Source organism: Oncorhynchus nerka, linkage group LG6 (genome assembly GCF_034236695.1).
Source record: "Oncorhynchus nerka isolate Pitt River linkage group LG6, Oner_Uvic_2.0, whole genome shotgun sequence".
Classification (NCBI taxonomy): domain Eukaryota; kingdom Metazoa; phylum Chordata; class Actinopteri; order Salmoniformes; family Salmonidae; genus Oncorhynchus; species Oncorhynchus nerka.
The window spans coordinates 66917717-66937732 of record NC_088401.1 but is presented as its reverse complement, the minus strand read 5'-3'; the positions used below and the strand labels follow the sequence as shown (position 1 = coordinate 66937732).

The 20016-nt window shown below is 49.4% G+C and overlaps 1 protein-coding gene across 5 annotated transcripts in view; it reads left to right on the top strand.

Annotated features, from left to right (window-relative positions):
- Nucleotides 1-20016, top strand: part of diaph2 (diaphanous-related formin 2) — a 736531-nt gene that overhangs the window by 46991 nt on the left and 669524 nt on the right. For all 5 annotated transcript variants that reach the window (XM_029662409.2, XM_029662408.2, XM_029662405.2 and 2 more), the window contains 2 exons: nucleotides 10281-10385; nucleotides 18216-18236. In XM_029662409.2, the coding sequence (XP_029518269.1) occupies nucleotides 10281-10385; nucleotides 18216-18236 (126 nt within the window). The remainder of the gene's footprint in view (nucleotides 1-10280; nucleotides 10386-18215; nucleotides 18237-20016) is intronic.

The following is a 20016-nucleotide window of genomic DNA, read 5'->3' as shown; positions in this document are numbered from 1 at the left end:
AGCGTTACAGTAGGGTGTGGTGTAAGTGTGTAGTGTTCATATTATACCTGTGGCTGCTTGCTACCTGAGAGTCACATTAAGGCTGCTGTGGCTTCCACTCTGCCACTCTGTGTGTTGTGCAGCGTCCTTGGGTTCTTTAGTCTTGATGTGCACAGCTGGACCCAGGAGTCAGAGCCCCTGATATAAATTCACAGCGGTAAATCCTCTGATGAAATCTCCCATTGGAGGATGCGTCTTTGGCGAGAAGGAGGCGCTGTGGCAGGATTCTTAATGTGGGACCTGGTGCTGGGAAAACAATGAGCCGCCATGTGATACACGTGTTTTAATCCTCATTTAGCCAGCGGCAAACCCCCTTCTTTATGATTCTGTACCCCTCCCCATCAGCTCCATTGCTCCCATCTAACATGTACATTCAGACACGTTTCATACAAGGGCGGGCTAGGAGGAACGAGAATGAGGTTGTGATGACCGGCGAGGATGCTTCAGGATGGACAAGCGGACAGAGACGGGTCACTCCTCTTCTCTAGGCCATGCCCTCCAGACCAACACGTCTGTCTCTGTGTGAATTATGTTATTTGAATGACCACCGCTCGCCTGGTCCACCGCTGTGAATCACATTACGTACAGACACACAGTCAGAGACGCTCCTCCATCTTGGCACAGAATGTGATGCACCCCAAATGGCACCCTGTCCACTCTGTTATACCGCAGGGTGGATATCATACCAACCTGTCACTATTGTGGAAGATAATTCCCTTGGCCTATTCTGTATACAGTGTGCTACTTGACCGGGGCCCATTGATACATCATCCGGCCTCACTCTTCTGTTTCCACGGGTAGTTATCACTGTCACTAGCTGTGGGTCGTATCCACATTACCTCCCGTTGCTTTGCCTGTTTGTCTTATTGCTTGTCTGCCATATTCCAGGTATTCTAGAAGGAGAATACCTGGAACCGATGTGTATCTGTGAACTGCCATCAACATGCCTCCACCTGTTCTTCTAGTTTTCAGTTTTATGAGCTCTTTATGATTCCTCTCTTCAGCCATGGCAGGTAATAGATCCAAATGATGACCCTCGTCCCCCCACCTAATGCCCACTGAAGTCGTAGAAGAGAGTGAGAGACCGAGGGAATGAAAGTGACCATTGCAGAGTGCTGTGCGGATGAGGCTTGTTTGAGCCTTTACGTGCCTCACTGCCAGGAGCAGCATTCTCCGTAATAACAGCCTCTCTGTGATTCTCCATTGCAGTTACACTTTCCCTCTGCACTTAAACCACAGAGGAGGAGAGACACGATGTACCCCTATACGCCATGAATCAAACTTGTGGGGCAGTGGAGAAAATAATACATTTGTCACAGTCAAAGCAAATCAAAACAATGCTTTCTCTCCTCCTCATACTGTACTACTGGATCTTGACCATATGCATTTCAATAGAAGACGGATATGACGGTATACTATACATTATCCCTTGCAATCGGAGCCAATGGAAGCCCCAAGCTGAGTTCACAGGCAGCACATATCTCCGTATCGCTCTGTGATATATTTTTATTATTCGTTTAAATGTTTTTTTTATCTACCCCTTTTTCTACCCAATTTCGTGGTATCCAATTGGTAGTTTTACAGTCTTGTCCCATTGCTGCAAGTCCCGTACGGACTCGGGAGAGGCGAAGGTCGAGAGCCTTGCATCCTCCGAAACACAATCCAGCCAAGCCGCACTGCTTCTTGACACAACGCCCGCTTAACCTGGAAGCCAGCCGCACCAATGTGTCGGAGGAAACACCGTACACCTAGCGACCATGTCAGCGTGCATCCGCCCAGCCAGCCACAGGATTCACTAGTGCGCGATGGGACACGAGCATCCTTGCCGGCCTAACCCAGACGGCGCTCGGCTAATTGTGCGCCGGGACATGGGTCTCCCAGTCGCTGCCAGCTGCAACAGAGCCTGGACTCGAACCAGGATCTCTAGTGGCACTGCGATGCAGTGCCTTAGACCACTGTGCCACTCGGGAGGCCACACTCTGTGATTTCGGACGTATCTGAGGCAATCTCAAGTTGTTTCGCACAGTATTCAGGCCATGCAGAGTTGAGGCCCAGTCCGTTCGGCTGAAAGAACACACGCAGATGTCTCCACTACCGCCAGATAGCTCCACACACAGTCAAGTGTTTGGGGTTGCCTGTGTAAATGTTTAATTTACCCAAGTCGGCAGCCAGGGATATCTTGGGATCCTTCCACGCGGACCTGCGAGGATATCATTATGAATGGATCATAAATCATTTTTGGGAGGAGGAACACAGAGAAGCTTTTCTCTTCCAGTTGGCCCAGATGAGTACTCCGCAGGCCCAAATGTCTCCCCCCTCTCTGTCCCTTCATCCCCCCTTTATTCTCCACTCTGCATTTTGCCTTGTTTAATGAATGCCAATTAACTGGCCAAATTAGCGTTCAGAGATGAATTTAAAAGCCTGCCGGTCCCTCCATTAGAAAACGTCCAATTGGTAAAAGTTTATACTCCCCCCCCCCCCCCCCCCCGTACCTAGTGGGTCATGCTACCCTTAATATTAATACCCATGATGCTGTACCTAGTGGGTCATGATACCTTAATGGTAATACCCATGATGCTGTACCTAGTGGGTCATGATACCTTAATGGTAATACCCATGATGCTGTACCATTTAGGTCATGCTACCCTTAATGGTAATACCCATGATGCTGTACCTAGTGTGTCATGATACCTTAATGGTAATACCCATGATGCTGTACCTAGTGGATCATGCTACCCTTAATGGTAATAACCACGATGCTGTACCTAGTGTGTACATTACCTTAATGGTAATAACCATGATGCTGTACCTAGTGGGTGATGCTGTACCTAGTGGGTACATGACCTTAATGGTAATAACCATGATGTTGTGCCTTTCAACAGCCACAGACAATACTGTACCAGTCAATAGCCTACAGAATTAAAGAGACAAGATTTTAAATCCCTTCACCAAATGTTAGATCATATAGTAGACATGGTAAGGTTGATTTATCTATGGCGGCACCCCACATTTCCTTCACAGTGCATTACTTTTGACAAGGGCCGAAAGTAGTGCATTATATGGGGAATAGGATCCCATTTGGGATGCAAACTATCTCTGTTATATTCTGGGCTATACATTAGTGATGGGGGAAATAGACAGCTACATTTCAAGAGATTCTTTTTGAAGATGTATTGTATCGTTTCACAATATCAATATTATTTTTGTTAGTTGGCTTTACCTGCCCCAAAACTCATAGCTTGTTCTCCGTCTAATTTTTAAATAGGGAGCCAATTTGTTTTCAGCACTTTCATTTCCATGACTGATCAAAACATGTTTTCTCGTGGCTCTCCCTTGTGTCTCTGTAGCAGACATATGTTGAGCAATATGTTTGGAAAATCGCATCGCAATAAAATCAGTATCGAATCGCAATGCAATCGTGAGAATCGCAGTACATATCGCATCGACACCTAAGGGCGGTGATATCGTATCTGGCAGTTCCCAGTTTTCTTGTACATCCAAAACCACCAGCCTTCAGCAAAAGAAGCTCAGTCAACTCACTGTGTACAGAAAGACATCAAACAAAAGAAAAACACACAATTCTCCCACTAGAGTGCAGCCTTGTTCCACAGCAGCACCACTCAGCCACATCACTTTAGCCATGTGTTTTTCTGTGTCATTCTGTCCATACCTTTGTCTGAGAGTGCTCCAAATAAACATCCTCCCATCCTCCTACTATCCTCATCATGTCATTCCCCTGCTTTTAGTTCTCTTCTTTCCATCCCTCACTCCCTCCATCCCTTCATCTCTTTGACAAGAAAGGGCCTTTTTGTGATGCAGAGGAAAACGTAGCATGTATGCTGAAGATAATAGCTAATGAGACATTGGCTACTGTCCATCCAGGCGCTGTGGCATGACAGTGTTGGATGGTAATCATCCTTACCCATCCACTGTACAGGCAGTATGATATCTGTTGTATAACATAGGGTAATGCATCATGGCCTAACTATTCTGTTTCCAGGGGTAGTTATCACTGTCGCTAGCTGTGGGCTCGTCCACATTACCTCCTGTTGCTATGCCTGTCTGTCATATTGCCTATAGAGAGGGGGGGACTGTGTACCCCACCTGTAGTACACAACCCTATAGAGGGGGGGGGACTGTGTACCCCACCTGTAGTACACAACCCTATAGAGGGGGGGGACTGTGTACCCCACCTGTAGTACACAACCCTATAGAGGGGGGGACTGTGTACCCCACCTGTAGTACACAACCCTATAGAGGGGGGACTGTGTACCCCACCTGTAGTACACAACCCTAGAGGGGGGACTGTGTACCCCACCTGTAGTACACAACCCTATAGAGGGGGACTGTGTACCCCACCTGTAGTACACAACCCTATAGAGGGGGGGACTGTGTACCCCACCTGTAGTACACAACCCTATAGAGGGGGGACTGTGTACCCCACCTGTAGTACACAACCCTATAGAGGGGGGGACTGTGTACCCCACCTGTAGTACACAACCCTATAGAGGGGGGGCTGTGTACCCCACCTGTAGTACACAACCCTATAGAGGGGGGGACTGTGTACCCCACCTGTAGTACACAACCCTATAGAGGGGGGGACTGTGTACCCCACCTGTAGTACACAACCCTATAGGGGGGGACAGTGTACCCCACCTGTAGTACACAACCCTATAGAGGGGGGACTGTGTACCCCACCTGTAGTACACAACCCTATAGAGGGGGGACTGTGTACCCCACCTGTAGTACACAACCCTATAGAGGGGGGGACTGTGTACCCCACCTGTAGTACACAACCCTATAGAGGGGGGGGCTGTGTACCCCACCTGTAGTACACAACCCTATAGAGGGGGGGACTGTGTACCCCACCTGTAGTACACAACCCTATAGAGGGGGACTGTGTACCCCACCTGTAGTACACAACCCTATAGAGGGGGGACTGTGTACCCCACCTGTAGTACACAACCCTATAGAGGGGGGGACTGTGTACCCCACCTGTAGTACACAACCCTATAGAGGGGGGGACTGTGTACCCCACCTGTAGTACACAACCCTATAGAGGGGGGACTGTGTACCCCACCTGTAGTACACAACCCTATAGAGGGGGGGACTGTGTACCCTACCTGTAGTACACAACCCTATAGAGGGGGGGACTGTGTACCCCACCTGTAGTACACAACCCTATAGAGGGGGGACTGTGTACCCCACCTGTAGTACACAACCCTATAGAGGGGGGACTGTGTACCCCACCTGTAGTACACAACCCTATAGAGGGGGGGACTGTGTACACCACCTGTAGTACACAACCCTATAGGGGGGACTGTGTACCCCACCTGTAGTACACAACCCTATAGAGGGGGGACTGTGTACCCCACCTGTAGTACACAACCCTATAGAGGGGGGACTGTGTACCCCACCTGTAGTACACAACCCTATAGAGGGGGGGACTGTGTACCCCACCTGTAGTACACAACCCTATAGAGGGGGGGGACTGTGTACCCCACCTGTAGTACACAACCCTATAGAGGGGGGGACTGTGTACCCCACCTGTAGTACACAACCCTATAGAGGGGGGGACTGTGTACCCCACCTGTAGTACACAACCCTATAGAGGGGGGGACTGTGTACCCCACCTGTAGTACACAACCCTATAGAGGGGGGGGGACTGTGTACCCCACCTGTAGTACACAACCCTATAGAGGGGGGGACTGTGTACCCCACCTGTAGTACACAACCCTATAGAGGGGGGACTGTGTACCCCACCTGTAGTACACAACCCTATAGAGGGGGGGACTGTGTACCCCACCTGTAGTACACAACCCTATAGAGGGGGGGACTGTGTACACCACCTGTAGTACACAACCCTATAGGGGGGACTGTGTACCCCACCTGTAGTACACAACCCTATAGAGGGGGGACTGTGTACCCCACCTGTAGTACACAACCCTATAGAGGGGGGACTGTGTACCCCACCTGTAGTACACAACCCTATAGAGGGGGACTGTGTACCCCACCTGTAGTACACAACCCTATAGAGGGGGGGACTGTGTACCCCACCTGTAGTACACAACCCTATAGAGGGGGGGGGACTGTGTACCCCACCTGTAGTACACAACCCTATAGAGGGGGGACTGTGTACCCCACCTGTAGTACACAACCCTATAGAGGGGGGGACTGTGTACACCACCTGTAGTACACAACCCTATAGGGGGGGGACTGTGTACCCCACCTGTAGTACACAACCCTATAGAGGGGGGACTGTGTACCCCACCTGTAGTACACAACCCTATAGAGGGGGGGACTGTGTACCCTACCTGTAGTACACAACCCTATAGAGGGGGGACTGTGTACCCCACCTGTAGTACACAACCCTATAGAGGGGGGACTGTGTACCCCACCTGTAGTACACAACCCTATAGAGGGGGGGACTGTGTACCCCACCTGTAGTACACAACCCTATAGAGGGGGGGACTGTGTACCCCACCTGTAGTACACAACCCTATAGAGGGGGGACTGTGTACCCCACCTGTAGTACACAACCCTATAGAGGGGGGGACTGTGTACCCCACCTGTAGTACACAACCCTATAGAGGGGGGGGGGACTGTGTACCCCACCTGTAGTACACAACCCTATAGAGGGGGGACTGTGTACCCCACCTGTAGTACACAACCCTATAGAGGGGGGGACTGTGTACCCCACCTGTAGTACACAACCCTGTAGAGGGGGACTGTGTACCCAAACTGTAGGACAGAACCCTATAGAGAGGGGGGAGTGTACCCCAACTGTAGTACACAACCCTATAGAGGGGGGGACTGTGTACCCCACCTGTAGTACACAACCCTATAGAGGGGGGGGACTGTGTACCCCACCTGTAGTACACAACCCTATAGAGGGGGGACTGTGTACCCCACCTGTAGTACACAACCCTATAGAGGGGGGACTGTGTACCCCACCTGTAGTACACAACCCTATAGAGGGGGGGGACTGTGTACCCCACCTGTAGTACACAACCCTATAGAGGGGGGACTGTGTACCCCACCTGTAGTACACAACCCTATAGAGGGGGGACTGTGTACCCCACCTGTAGTACACAACCCTATAGAGGGGGGGGGACTGTGTACCCCACCTGTAGTACACAACCCTATAGAGGGGGGACTGTGTACCCCACCTGTAGTACACAACCCTATAGAGGGGGGGGGGGGACTGTGTACCCCACCTGTAGTACACAACCCTGTAGAGGGGGGACTGTGTACCCAAACTGTAGGACAGAACCCTATAGAGAGGGGGGGGGGAGTGTACCCCAACTGTAGTACACAACCCTATAGAGAGGGGGGGACTGTGTACCCTCAACTGTAGTACAGAACCCTAAAGCGAGGGAGGAACTGTGTACCCTCAACTGTAGTACAGAAGCCCATAGAGAGGGGGGGACTGTGTACCCTCAACTGTAGTACACAACCCTATAGAGAGGGACCTTATTTTGATTAATTTATTTGTACTATTTCATCCTTCCACAAGTTGTAGTCCTGACACAAATATAGGGTTGCTACCCAAGCTGGCTGGTTGTTCTATCGGTTCGTTTGCCAGAGACGCGACCCAGTCATTCAGTCTTCTTGTTCTGTAGCTATGGACACGACCCAGTCGTTCGTTCTAAATGTTCCATTGCCATACTGACTGACAACTTTCTTATCCCTTGCTTTCTAGTTAGCCAACTACTGCTAACTTACAGTCCCATCAAATCGGGCAGCCAGAATAACAACAAAGTAGCTGCATTTGCATTTGTTTAAGCTGTTTTCTAGTGACGTTTATTTACGATTTCACCTGGCATATAAAATGTTTTCTCTCATCAGGACACTGCTGTTTGAGAGCCAGCCAAGAGAGGAGGGGACTGTGTACCCTCAACTGTAGGACATAACCCTATAGAGAGGGGGGGACTGTGTACCCTCAACTGTAGGACATAACCCTATAGAGAGGGGGGGACTGTGTACCCTCAACTGTAGGACATAACCCTATAGAGAGGGGGGGACTGTGTACCCTCAACTGTAGGACATAACCCTATGGAGAGGGGGGGACTGTGTACCCTCAACTGTAGGACATAACCCTATAGAGAGGGAGGAACTGTGTACCCTCAACTGTAGTACATAACCCTATAGAGAGGGGGGGACTGTACCCTCAACTGTAGGACATAACCCTATAGAGAGGGGGGGACTGTACCCTCAACTGTAGGACATAACCCTATAGAGAGGGGGGGGACTGTGTACCCTCAACTGTAGGACATAACCCTATAGAGAGGGGGGGACTGTGTACCCTCAACTGTAGGACATAACCCTATAGAGAGGGGGGACTGTGTACCCTCAACTGTAGTACACAACCCTATAGAGAGGGAGGAACTGTGTACCCTCAACTGTAGGACAGAACCCTATAGAGAGGGGGGGACTGTGTACCCTCAACTGTAGGACAGAACCCTATAGAGAGGGGGGGGGACTCTGGACCCTCAACTGTAGGACAGAACCCTATAGAGAGGCTTGGCTAGCTCTCAAACAGCAGTGTCCTGATGAGAGACTGAATTACTGGCCAACACAATCACTTCAAACTGACTAGAGAGAGAGAGACAGCAAACCTTTTACCTATTTTCTACTTATGTCTTTGTATATCCATAAAAATTATGCTGATTCATGATGTCGACTGGCTGAGAAAAGCTGCCTGCTTGTCTGTCTCTCATCCCGACTCCCAACACGTTCATTACTATGTGACAGCTGGAGATTGAATTTGAATATTGAAACAAAGTTGAAAATGTCAGAGAGACCAGACCGCAATGTTTATACATATCTCCACTGTTGAAAACTAAATGTTAGTTTAAAAGTAATGTGAGATAATGTCTTGTTGCTTTTTAGAGACTAAAAGACATGAGGTAATGTCTAGATGCTTTTTATAGTGGAGATGACGTTTATAAATTGCCTGCCTGGGCTGATGAGACAGTGGATTGCGCAGTCAGATGGAACAGAGTAAATGGGCATTTTAACATCATAGATTTAGCCGGTGGCAACTTGTAGAGATACCCCCCCCCCCCCCCCCCCGTTCTTTAAACCCTGGATGGTACGAGTCCTGAATGCTGTTTGGCTGACAGCAGTGGTATGTCAGACCATGTATGACAAAACCTGTATTTTTACTGCTCTAATTACGTTGGTAACCAGTTTATAAAAGCAATAAGGCACCTCAGGGGTTTGTGGTATATGGCGAATATACCACGGCTAAGGCCTGTATACATTGCGTTATGCATAAGAACAGCCCTTAGCCTTGTTATATTGGCCATATACCACAAACCCCCTCGTGCCTAATTGCTTAAGGACTGCATCTTTAAGAGCAACAAACAGTGGGAGAATCATTGACTGTTTCCATTTGAGTGAAGAGTGTTGACATCCTTTAAAGCAGCAATCAGCAGTTAAAACAATAACAAAACCCATTCCCCCCCTGTTTCGGTAAAAAGCTCTGGAATTGTAACTACTCTCATTTGGATGCAAGGACTGACCATCTATGATATCACAATTATAGTTATATAATTTTTTACAAATATTTGTAAAAACTTTTTACCCCTTTTTCTCCCCAATTTCGTGATATCCATTTGGTAGTCTTGTCTCATCGCTGCAACTCCCATACGGACTCGGGAGAGGCGCAGGTCGAGAGCCATGCGTCCTCCGAAACATGATCCTGCCAAGCCGCACTGCTTCTTGACACACTGCTCGCTTAACCCGGAAGCTAGCCGCGCCAACGTGTCGGAGGAAACACCGTATCACTGGCGAACGTGTCAGCGTGCATGTGCCCAGACCACCACAGTAGTCGCTAGAACGCAATGGGACAAGAACATCCCGGCCGGCCAAGCCCTCCCCTAACCCGGACAATGCTGGGCCAGTTGTACGTTGCCATGTTGTCATGGGTCTCCCGGTCGCGGCCGGTCTGCGACACAGCCCGGGATCGAACCAGGATCTGTGGTGACGCCTCAAGCACTGCAGTGCCTTAGACCGCTGCGCCACTCAGGAGGCCCACAATTATAGTTTTAACCATGTTTTTAGGCGATATATTGTTTGTTTAAATTTACTTTGTTTACAAACATTGGAGTTAAACTAAGTTCAACTAAGAACATCTTCAGTCAATGTAGTTGGAGTCTTAATGGATTTGAAATAACCTTAACTTCCCATTATGTGTCGTATTCATCTGTCCTCACTCTCTGTGTTTGTTTCCTCAGGAGGACATGAACCTGAATGAGGAGCGTAAAGCCCCCCTGCGTGGGAAGGACCTGAGCACCAAGAGAGAGATGGTTGTACAGTACATCTCTGCCACAGCCAAATCTGTAAGTCCTTGTTGTAAACCAATGGGCTTTCTGCATTATATCTGTATTGTAACCGTTCTAACCTCTCACCCAGTGTGGTAGTAGTTAGTGGGAAAAATAACAAACTCTATTCTACCAACACGCTACAGAATTATGAGATTAACCTGCTCTGCTTCCTTTCTGTCGCTCTCTCTACCTGCCCATCACTCTCTCACTCCGTCTCTCTACCTGCCCATCACTCTCTCACTCCGTCTCTCTACCTGCCCGTCACTCTCTCACTCCGTCTCTCTACCTGCCCGTCACTCTCTCACTCCGTCTCTCTACCTGCCCGTCACTCTCTCACTCCGTCTCTCTACCTGCCCTTCACTCTCTCACTCCGTCTCTCTACCTGCCCTTCACTCTCTCACTCCGTCTCTCTACCTGCCCGTCACTCTCTCACTCCGTCTCTCTACCTGCCCGTCACTCTCTCACTCCGTCTCTCTACCTGCCCGTCACTCTCTCACTCCGTCTCTCTACCTGCCCTTCACTCTCTCACTCCGTCTCTCTACCTGCCCTTCACTCTCTCACTCCGTCTCTCTACCTGCCCTTCACTCTCTCACTCCGTCTCTCTACCTGCCCTTCACTCTCTCACTCCGTCTCTCTACCTGCCCGTCACTCTCTCACTCCGTCTCTCTACCTGCCCGTCACTCTCTCACTCCGTCTCTCTACCTGCCCTTCACTCTCTCACTCAGTCTCTCTACCTGCCCGTCACTCTCTCACTCCGTCTCTCTACCTGCCCTTCACTCTCTCACTCCGTCTCTCTACCTGCCCTTCACTCTCTCACTCCGTCTCTCTACCTGCCCGTCTCTCTCTCTCTACCTGCCCGTCTCTCTCTCTCTACCTGCCCGTCTCTCTCTCTCTACCTGCCCGTCTCTCTCTCTCTACCTGCCAGTCTCTCTCTCTCTACCTGCCAGTCTCTCTCTCTCTACCTGCCAGTCTCTCTCTCTCTACCTGCCAGTCTCTCTCTCTCTACCTGCCCGTCTCTCTCTCACTACCTGCCCGTCTCTCTCTCACTACCTGCCCGTCTCTCTCTCACTACCTGCCCGTCTCTCTCTCACTACCTGCCCGTCTCTCTCTCTCTACCTGCCCGTCTCTCTCTCTACCTGCCCGTCTCTCTCTCTCTACCTGCCCGTCTCTCTCTCTCTACCTGCCCGTCTCTCTCTCTCTACCTGCCCGTCTCTCTCTCTCTACCTGCCCGTCTCTCTCTCTCTACCTGCCCGTCTCTCTCTCTCTACCTGCCCTTCTCTCTCTCTACCTGCCCGTCTCTCTCTCTACCTGCCCGTCTCTCTCTCTACCTGCCCGTCTCTCTCTCTACCTGCCCGTCTCTCTCTCTACCTGCCCGTCACTCTAACTCCGTCTCTCTCTCTACCTGCCCGTCTCTCTCTCTACCTGCCCATCACTCTAACTCCGTCTCTCTCGCTACCTGCCCGTCACTCTAACTCCGTCTCTCTCTCTACCTGCCCGTCTCTCTCTCTACCTGCCCGTCACTCTAACTCCGTCTCTCTCTCTACCTGCCCGTCTCTCTCTCTACCTGCCCGTCTCTCTCTCTACCTGCCCTTCTCTCTCTCTACCTGCCCGTCTCTCTCTCTACCTGCCCGTCTCTCTCTCTACCTGCCCGTCACTCTAACTCCGTCTCTCTCTCTACCTGCCTGTCACTCTAACTCCGTCTCTCTCTCTACCTGCCCGTCTCTCTCTCTACCTGCCCGTCTCTCTCTCTACCTGCCCGTCTCTCTCTCTACCTGCCCGTCTCTCTCTCTACCTGCCCGTCTCTCTCTCTACCTGCCCGTCACTCTAACTCCGTCTCTCTCTCTACCTGCCCGTCTCTCTCTCTACCTGCCCGTCACTTTAACTCCGTCTCTCTCTCTACCTGCCCGTCTCCCTCCTTGCTCAAGCTCCCAATCTCTGATTGCCACCTCTGTTTTTATTTATTTTTAACCTTTTTCCCCGCATGCTTATCAAACCACTTTTGATGTAGAGTAACTGTCAGTGGCTTAATATTGGGGAGGGATCCAGTGTTCATTTGAATTTGGAACGCACCGCTGTCCCAAAGCGGCATAATCTTGAAACATGACACTTTCATCACTCAAAACCAATAAGAGCAGTAAACCCAGTGCGTTTGAGGGTAATCCCAGGGTTTTAGGGTGAATTATCCTATTCTCTTTATGAAGTTTAGGGCCCCTACTGAGGATAGACTCCCGTCAACACAAAAGGAAAAGTGATTTCTTCTCCCGTCTAAATCACTCCGACTCCGCTGGCCTTTGACATTATAATTTATTACCTCTCTCATTGTTATGGTAATTAACTGGCTTTATTAATAATGATGATGATCAGAGATGATTGAATTTTTTACCGGGACCATTATGTTTTGTGAGCACTACTATATTATTCAGATGAACAGCCGCCTCTGTCTGGGTGAAAGGGATGAGGACTGTATTTCAGGACCCTCCCTACCCCCTCACATTCTATAGGCCCTGTAGGTGGGAGCCGGTCAGAACCATGTCAGGATAGAATATAGACACACAGACAAAGCGAGACACACACCAATCTAGGGTAGAAGTGGTCCGGGAACCAGTTTTACATGAGTTTAGACATGTTTATGTGTGCTAAGTGCCTGTATTCAACACGGCAGAGCAAATCCCCTCACCCTGTTAGAAACCCAATCCATCCCACTGGTTTCTGTAAATAAGGAAGACATAGAATTACACTGGCGAATTAGACTCCTGTAGGTGAAGGGTAGGCTGGGCTACTTTTCAAATGGCCCTATGGCCCCTGGTCAAAAGTAGTGCACTACACATCCAAGGATGGTGCTTGAGTAAGGCAGATTTTTGGTGGTGGTTTTCTGATTGATGGAGTGAAAATGGGGCGTGGTGCTAGATTTGACATTAACATGGTATGTTGTGACAACATCTTCATTGCATTTCAAGATTTTGGGTTAATTTTGGGGATCTTGTGGTGGGTGGAGTGTTTTCACAGCTAATAATATGATGTGCCTTAATCAATCTTTAAGTGTTCTCTTCCCCTTCCAAAGATGATCGCCGTCCTATGGAATCGCAGTTTTTAGGGTCTTCTTTGTATGCGCGATTGCTTGCTTCCAACAGAATTTTATGTTTGCAGGAAAATGTACTAATAACGTAGACTCTCTCAATCACACACGAAGTCACCTCTTTCCTGTGTGTCTATCTGTTCTAGACTGGATCATTGCCCCTTATCTTCTAATAGAGGCCATAGAAATATATAAAGTAGAATGGCATCAGTAGAATGGGAGCTGTCTGTGTACCATCTATATTTTAGCTTGTTCCTAATGGGTTATGTAGATAGAGAAGAAAGGGTTCATTTGAGAGGGCAATAGAGAATTCCATCAGCTCTCCCAGCAATACCTCAAATCCATCTATGTGAAGTTGTAAGTCAGTCTATCCCTTCTAAGTTTCAGGTGCAGCACAGTATGTGGACCGGATTGCATTGGGAATGAAGGTTTAAAGTGCAAATATTGGTGGAGCGACATGTGTCCCCAACATCATGTGGCTTTTTCTGCTTGCCTGAAAAACACCCATTTTGAGACTCAGTACATAGAGCTAGTATCCTTTATTGTTCTGGATAATGTTGCAATTATTTCTTCCCCAAATCTATTAATGCAATATGTCATCCAACATATAGTTTTTATCACTCTTCTATGAACAGTAGGACCATTAGCGTGTTGATATACTGGAGTATATTTCCCTGCAGCTATTAGGCTAAAAATACTAGCTAGCTAATGGGACTACAGGGTTGATTATTTGTTTGTTTGTTCTCGCCCAACATGGCTCCTCTCCAGAGTTTTATTTTTCATACGTTGCTGCCTCGCTACTTTATCACCGAGCAAGATGGAGAACTCTTCCCATATACTACCAGGGTGCCTCTGTGGGAGCCTTTCAAATTACCCCCCAACACAAAACAAAGATGACTGTCCCACATGGCACCATATTCCCTATGTAGTGCACTACTTAAGATTAGGGCACTGGTCAAAAGTAGTGCACTACATAGGGAATAGGGTGCCATTTGGTATGCACTCCATATCTTTTTAAAGGAGAATGTTTCTATTGGCGTTGACACTGGTCATTTGAATATGAAGTGCAGCTGTTGCAGCAAGTGTGGCTGTCCTTGACCATTAACGAAGCATGAAGTGCCTTTTCTTTCTCTCCCCTCTCTTTATTTGAATTTCATTTCATTCTAACATATGCATGCCTTTCACGCTAACGCAATCATTTCCCCTCTATTCCCAGTGTGCTGGAAAAACATCAACTTTGCTTACTTCTCTTTCGCCTTGCAGATGACTTCCCTGTTCCAGTTGAACATGTTCAGTGTTTCATGATGGGATGGGGATGAGTGTGATGGTCGGGTCTTGAGGGGAAACTAGTTCAAATGTTTTGAGTAGCCATTTTGCAGCCTTTGTACTAACACAATGTGAAATCAACATCCTGGTATTTTAAAGCGATTTGACCAATAATCAATCACCAATGTGCCGCCCCGTTTTCTCAGTGAAGCCTGACAGTTCGTCAGAGAATCAAGGCCTTCATCTTCTGCTGTCACACTGTTATCTGGTCTGGTGAATAATAAAGTCCTGTATTTTCCCTACACCATGAGAAAGGATGCTAATGGTAACGACAGTAAGAGGAGAATATAAATAAATACTACCACTCCTGATAAGATGACATCTCCCTCAGAAGTTTGTTTACTAGGGAGTTGTTCTAGAATGGCGCGCTAGAGGTCCCCGTTAGCATACAATAACCAAGCATTCAATTATTATTAGAACTAGCTTCAGGTTGTGTTTTTTCCTCTGAGAACTGACAGGAATTCTATCACGGTTTTATCGAGAACGAGGTGTTACCTTGCGCGAGGAAATGGATGTAAGCACTCAGTGCTATTCCTCCTCAAGCTCCTCCCTGACACATCTACTTGCTTTTTTCTCCTAGATAATGTCTGTTCTTTTTGGTCAAGCCGCCAAAACAGAGAGAAGAGAAACATGTTTAATGTTCTCACCGTGTAGTCTTGTCAACGTTAAAACAACGCTGGAGACAGCAGTAGTTCCCAGTTGTCCCTGCCTCTATGTGATTCAAGGTCCCAAATCTCCCAATAATAACCCGACAGCATAATCCCTCAACGTTAGACAATGACATGCTAGATTCATCAGAGGACGACTGGGTAAATGTGGATTTATGGTGAAAAGCACAGTGCACATGATCAAGCGGCAACACAGTTAAAAGTGACATTATTGCCGTCATAAATGCTGATGGAGGTGAGGGAACCCGAGCGTCAAATGGGAGAGTGGGAGAGAAAGAGAGAGAGAGAGATTGATAATGAGAGAGGGAGATAAAGAATAAGAGAGGAAGAGAGGACTTCAGAGGACTTTCTGAGAGGAAGAGAGAGGCCTGCAGAGAGGCCTGCAGAGAGGCCTGCAGAGAGGCCTGCAGAGAGGCCTGCAGAGAGGCCTGCAGAGGGAGGCCTGCAGAGAGGGCAGGGAGGCCTGCAGAGAGGAGGGAGGACTGCGGGGGGAGGGAGGACTGCGGGGAGGGAGGGAGAGAGGGAGGGAGGACTGCGGAGAGGGAGGGGGAGGACTGCGGAGGGAGGAGGGAGAGGACTGAGAGGGAGGGGGGGAGGACTGAGAGAGAGAGGACTGCGGGGAGGGAGGGAGAGGACTGAGGGAGGGGAGAGGACTGCGGAGAGGGAGGGGGAGAGGACTGCGGAGAGGGAGGGAGAGGAGGACTGCGGAGAGAGGGAGGACTGGAGAGAGAGAGGACTGGAGAGAGAGAGGACTGGAGAGAGAGAGGACTGGAGAGAGAGAGAGGACTGGAGAGAGCGGGGAGGAGGGAGAGAGGACTGCGAGAGGGAGGAGGGAGAGGAGAGAGGACTGCTGGAGGGAGAGGAGGGAGAGAGGACTGCAGAGAGGGCCTGGAGGCAGAGGGCAGAGAGGACTGCGGAGAGGGAGGGGAGAGGACTGCGGAGAGGGGGAGGAGGGAGAGGGAGGGAGGACTGCGGGGGAGGGGAGGAGGGAGGGGGAGAGAGAGGACTGGAGAGAGAGAGGACTGGAGAGGGAGGGGGAGAGGACTGGAGAGGGAGGGGGAGAGGACTGGAGGAGAGAGAGGACTGGAGAGGGAGGACTGGAGAGAGAGAGGACTGGAGAGAGAGAGAGGACTGGAGAGAGAGAGAGGACTGGAGAGAGGACTGCAGACTGCGGGGAGGGAGGGAGGACTGCGCGGGGGAGGGAGGGAGAGAGGACTGCGGGGAGGGAGGGGAGAGGACTGCGGGAGGGAGGGGGAGAGGACTGCGGAGGGGGAGAGGACTGCGGAGGGGGAGAGGACTGCGGAGGGGGAGAGGACTGAGGAGGGGAGAGGACTGCGGAGAGGGAGAGGACTGCGGAGGGGGAGAGGACTGCGGAGAGGGGAGAGGACTGCGGAGAGGGGGAGGACTGCAGAGAGGGAGGACTGCAGAGGGGAGAGGACTGGAGGGGGAGGGAGGACTGGAGGAGAGGACTGCGGAGGGGACTGGGAGGGAGGGGGAGAGGACTGGAGGGGAGGGAGGACTGGAGAGAGGGAGAGGACTGGAGAGAGAGGGGGAGAGGACTGCGGAGAGGAGGGAGAGGACTGGAGAGGGAGAGAGAGGACTGGAGAGGGAGGACTGCAGAGGGAGGACTGCAGAGAGGGAGAGAGAGAGGACTGGAGAGAGGGAGGACTGGAGAGAGAGAGAGGACTGGAGAGAGAGAGAGAGGACTGGAGAGAGAGAGAGAGGACTGGAGAGAGAGAGAGGACTGCAGAGAGAGAGGACTGCAGAGAGGAAGAGCGAGAGAGAGGACTGCAGAGAGGGAGAGAGAGGACTGCAGAGCGAGAGAGAGGACTGCAGAGAGAGAGGACTGCAGAGAGAGAGAGAGAGAGGACTGCAGAGAGAGAGAGAGGACTGCAGAGAGAGAGAGAGAGAGAGAGAGGACTGCAGAGAGAGAGGACTGCAGAGAGAGAGAGAGAAATAGGACTGCAGAGAGAAAGAGGACTGCAAAGAGAAAGAGAGGACTGCAGAGAGGAAGAGAGGACTGCAGAGAGGAAGGGAATGAGTGAAGGAAAGCAGAAAAGCGAGAGAGGCAGAGATGGTGACTATGTTCTCCCTTACTTGATGTGCAGTGACTTTGTAACTTCCTGTGATCAGTGCGCACTGCGCTGTGCTTCTCGGAGTGCAGCTGGCTGGCGAGAGAGAGGTGTGTTCAGCTGCAGATTAGAATACATTTACTGGGCTGACAGACACCCTCCCACTGCGAGACACAGCGCCGCCGCCGCCGTAATAGAAAAAACGCTCCCAATTCCCCACCACTATTGACAGATAACAAGGTTAAACTCCAGAAATCATGCTGACTACATGGGCTCCAAGGTGCTATGAGGAGTTGCTCAGTCTGACACCTGAAGTCAAGCGCAGATGGCAGCTGATTGGTTTTGGCTTTGGGAACCTTGTTAGCCATGGACAAACTGTCGCTGTAGAGGTTAATTCTGTGCTAAATCGATCAAGCGCAAAGAGAATTAGGGCGTTTCCCTATCAACCCTAACACTGCATAGGGGTCGAGTCACGAGGGGTCAAGTGAACTAGACACTCCATATTGGTTGCCAAACGAACAGACACTGTCTTACATGATCGTTTGGTACAGCTAGGAGAGTTTAGTAGTGTGTGGAGCCTATGTTATGTCAGAATAAGGTGCGGTTGACACCTCTTACAGTTGACAGGTAATTCTTGGCCTACTAATGATTGTGCCTTTGTCTTTTTGCATGTTAACTCCTCTTCGCTGACTGCTGCATGCAGATCACCGGAAGCAAAGTCACGGTAAGTACACCCTTTATATTATTACGCATAGTGAGTCGTGTTCCTCTCGTGCCTTTCTCCATCTCCTCCCTGCCCCCTTCCCCTCTCTTCTCCATTCCCCTTTCAAAAGATTCTAGGCAGTTTGTCCCTGAATGCGCAAGGTCATCATATTTATGGCTTTAATAACAAAGAAATCTGCATTGATATTGCTAATAGACTGTGATTTGGAAAGGCTATAAATTGTTTATGCAATTCTTACATGTAAATTGAAAAGATTTTCCAATGAGGGATTTCTAAATTATACAGCCTTGCAAAGGGAGCCCTTTTGTTGGTCTAAGCTGTTTCTCTTTTTGAAATGGATTGTAGACTAACCCGTATTAGCATTTAAATATTGTAATACCAGCGATGAGCAATAGTTTTTAGGCAAATAATGATAATCTGCAATCTAATCTGTTTATTGGAACGTTTTGCATCTAAATGGCTTTCATTGTGTAAATTTTTCCTTGAGACGGCACACTGAGAGAATGCATCACTTAATTAGATTGCACTACAGACACACACACACACACACACACTGATTGAAGAGTGGAAAATATATTAAGTGCATTTTTCCTCAACCTTCCAGAAATCTGAAGCTGGTTTAATTTAGTGGCCGGGTATTCACCACAATACATTTGAAAACCCCTTGTCTCAATCTCACAACCTTAAGGGATGTCACCCCTGTCTCAGAAATGTAGCTGTTGTTGGTGTCACTCCCTCACTAGCCACCACTAACCCAACCCCAATAATCTGTATAAATATACACTGTCCAAGGGGGCTGGTGACGCTTCCTCATTTCTCTGCCACTGTAATACGGTAATTGCAGATCTGCTCTGGCAATTTATCACAAAGTGGAGCCCTATTGCCTGTTGTGAGGAGGCAAGCCTGTTTTTTGGGCAAAGCTTTTGGGAAAAAAGCCCTCTTATTGCTTTTTGCTAGCGTGAATTGTCACCTTGAATGTTTTTTTATTGCCTTCAGGATTAAGGAGGCCTACAGGCTTAGAGGGAACGAGGACAAGGTAAACCAGCCAGTTCGCTGTGACCTAGTGGCACCCTATTCCCTATATGATGTACTGCTTTTGACCAGGTTAAAATTAGTGCACTACCTAGTGAGTAGGGTGCCATTTGGGACAAAGTCCTGATCTGTGCTCTACTGATGGGCCCAGACAAACCTTTCCACTGTTTGACTCGCTCTATAGACAGATGTTTTGTGTGTCATTTCTTTGCCAAACTGTTATTTTGCGCTGGGTTATTTCTGCTGAGTAAGTAGATTTCTACAGACGTTATGAACGAAGATGTTTCGTCTTGATCAGCAGGAACAGGGTTCAGAGGTGTATCAGAACTGTTGATCCGAGAGAAGAGGTCTACTTTGAAGTTTGGAACCGTCTGAATGTTTGCCAAGGAAGCTTCTCCAAACTCAGTGTGCTAGTAACATTTTGCGTCCTCTCTAACCTCTCCCTCCGTCAGAATCACACATCCGTGCCCGTGTATCGGGCTAACAAAAAGCTAACACTGAGGAAGCTGTCAGTCTAAAAATTCCACTCAGAACCTAAAGTACCAGTCAAGTGAGACGTTTAAGTCAGTTGGCCTGGCGTGACTACGGTTAGCTTCGGCTCTGCCTGGCAGACTCAAAATGTTCATTCTGTCAGCGCAGGGCTTCCGGGGGAGCTTTCCTTGAGCTGTGCAGTCGTTGTGGTGGGGGAACAAAGTACTGTGAGGTCTGTAGGGAACCGTCCCAGAGCTGTGCAGTCGTTGTGGTGGGG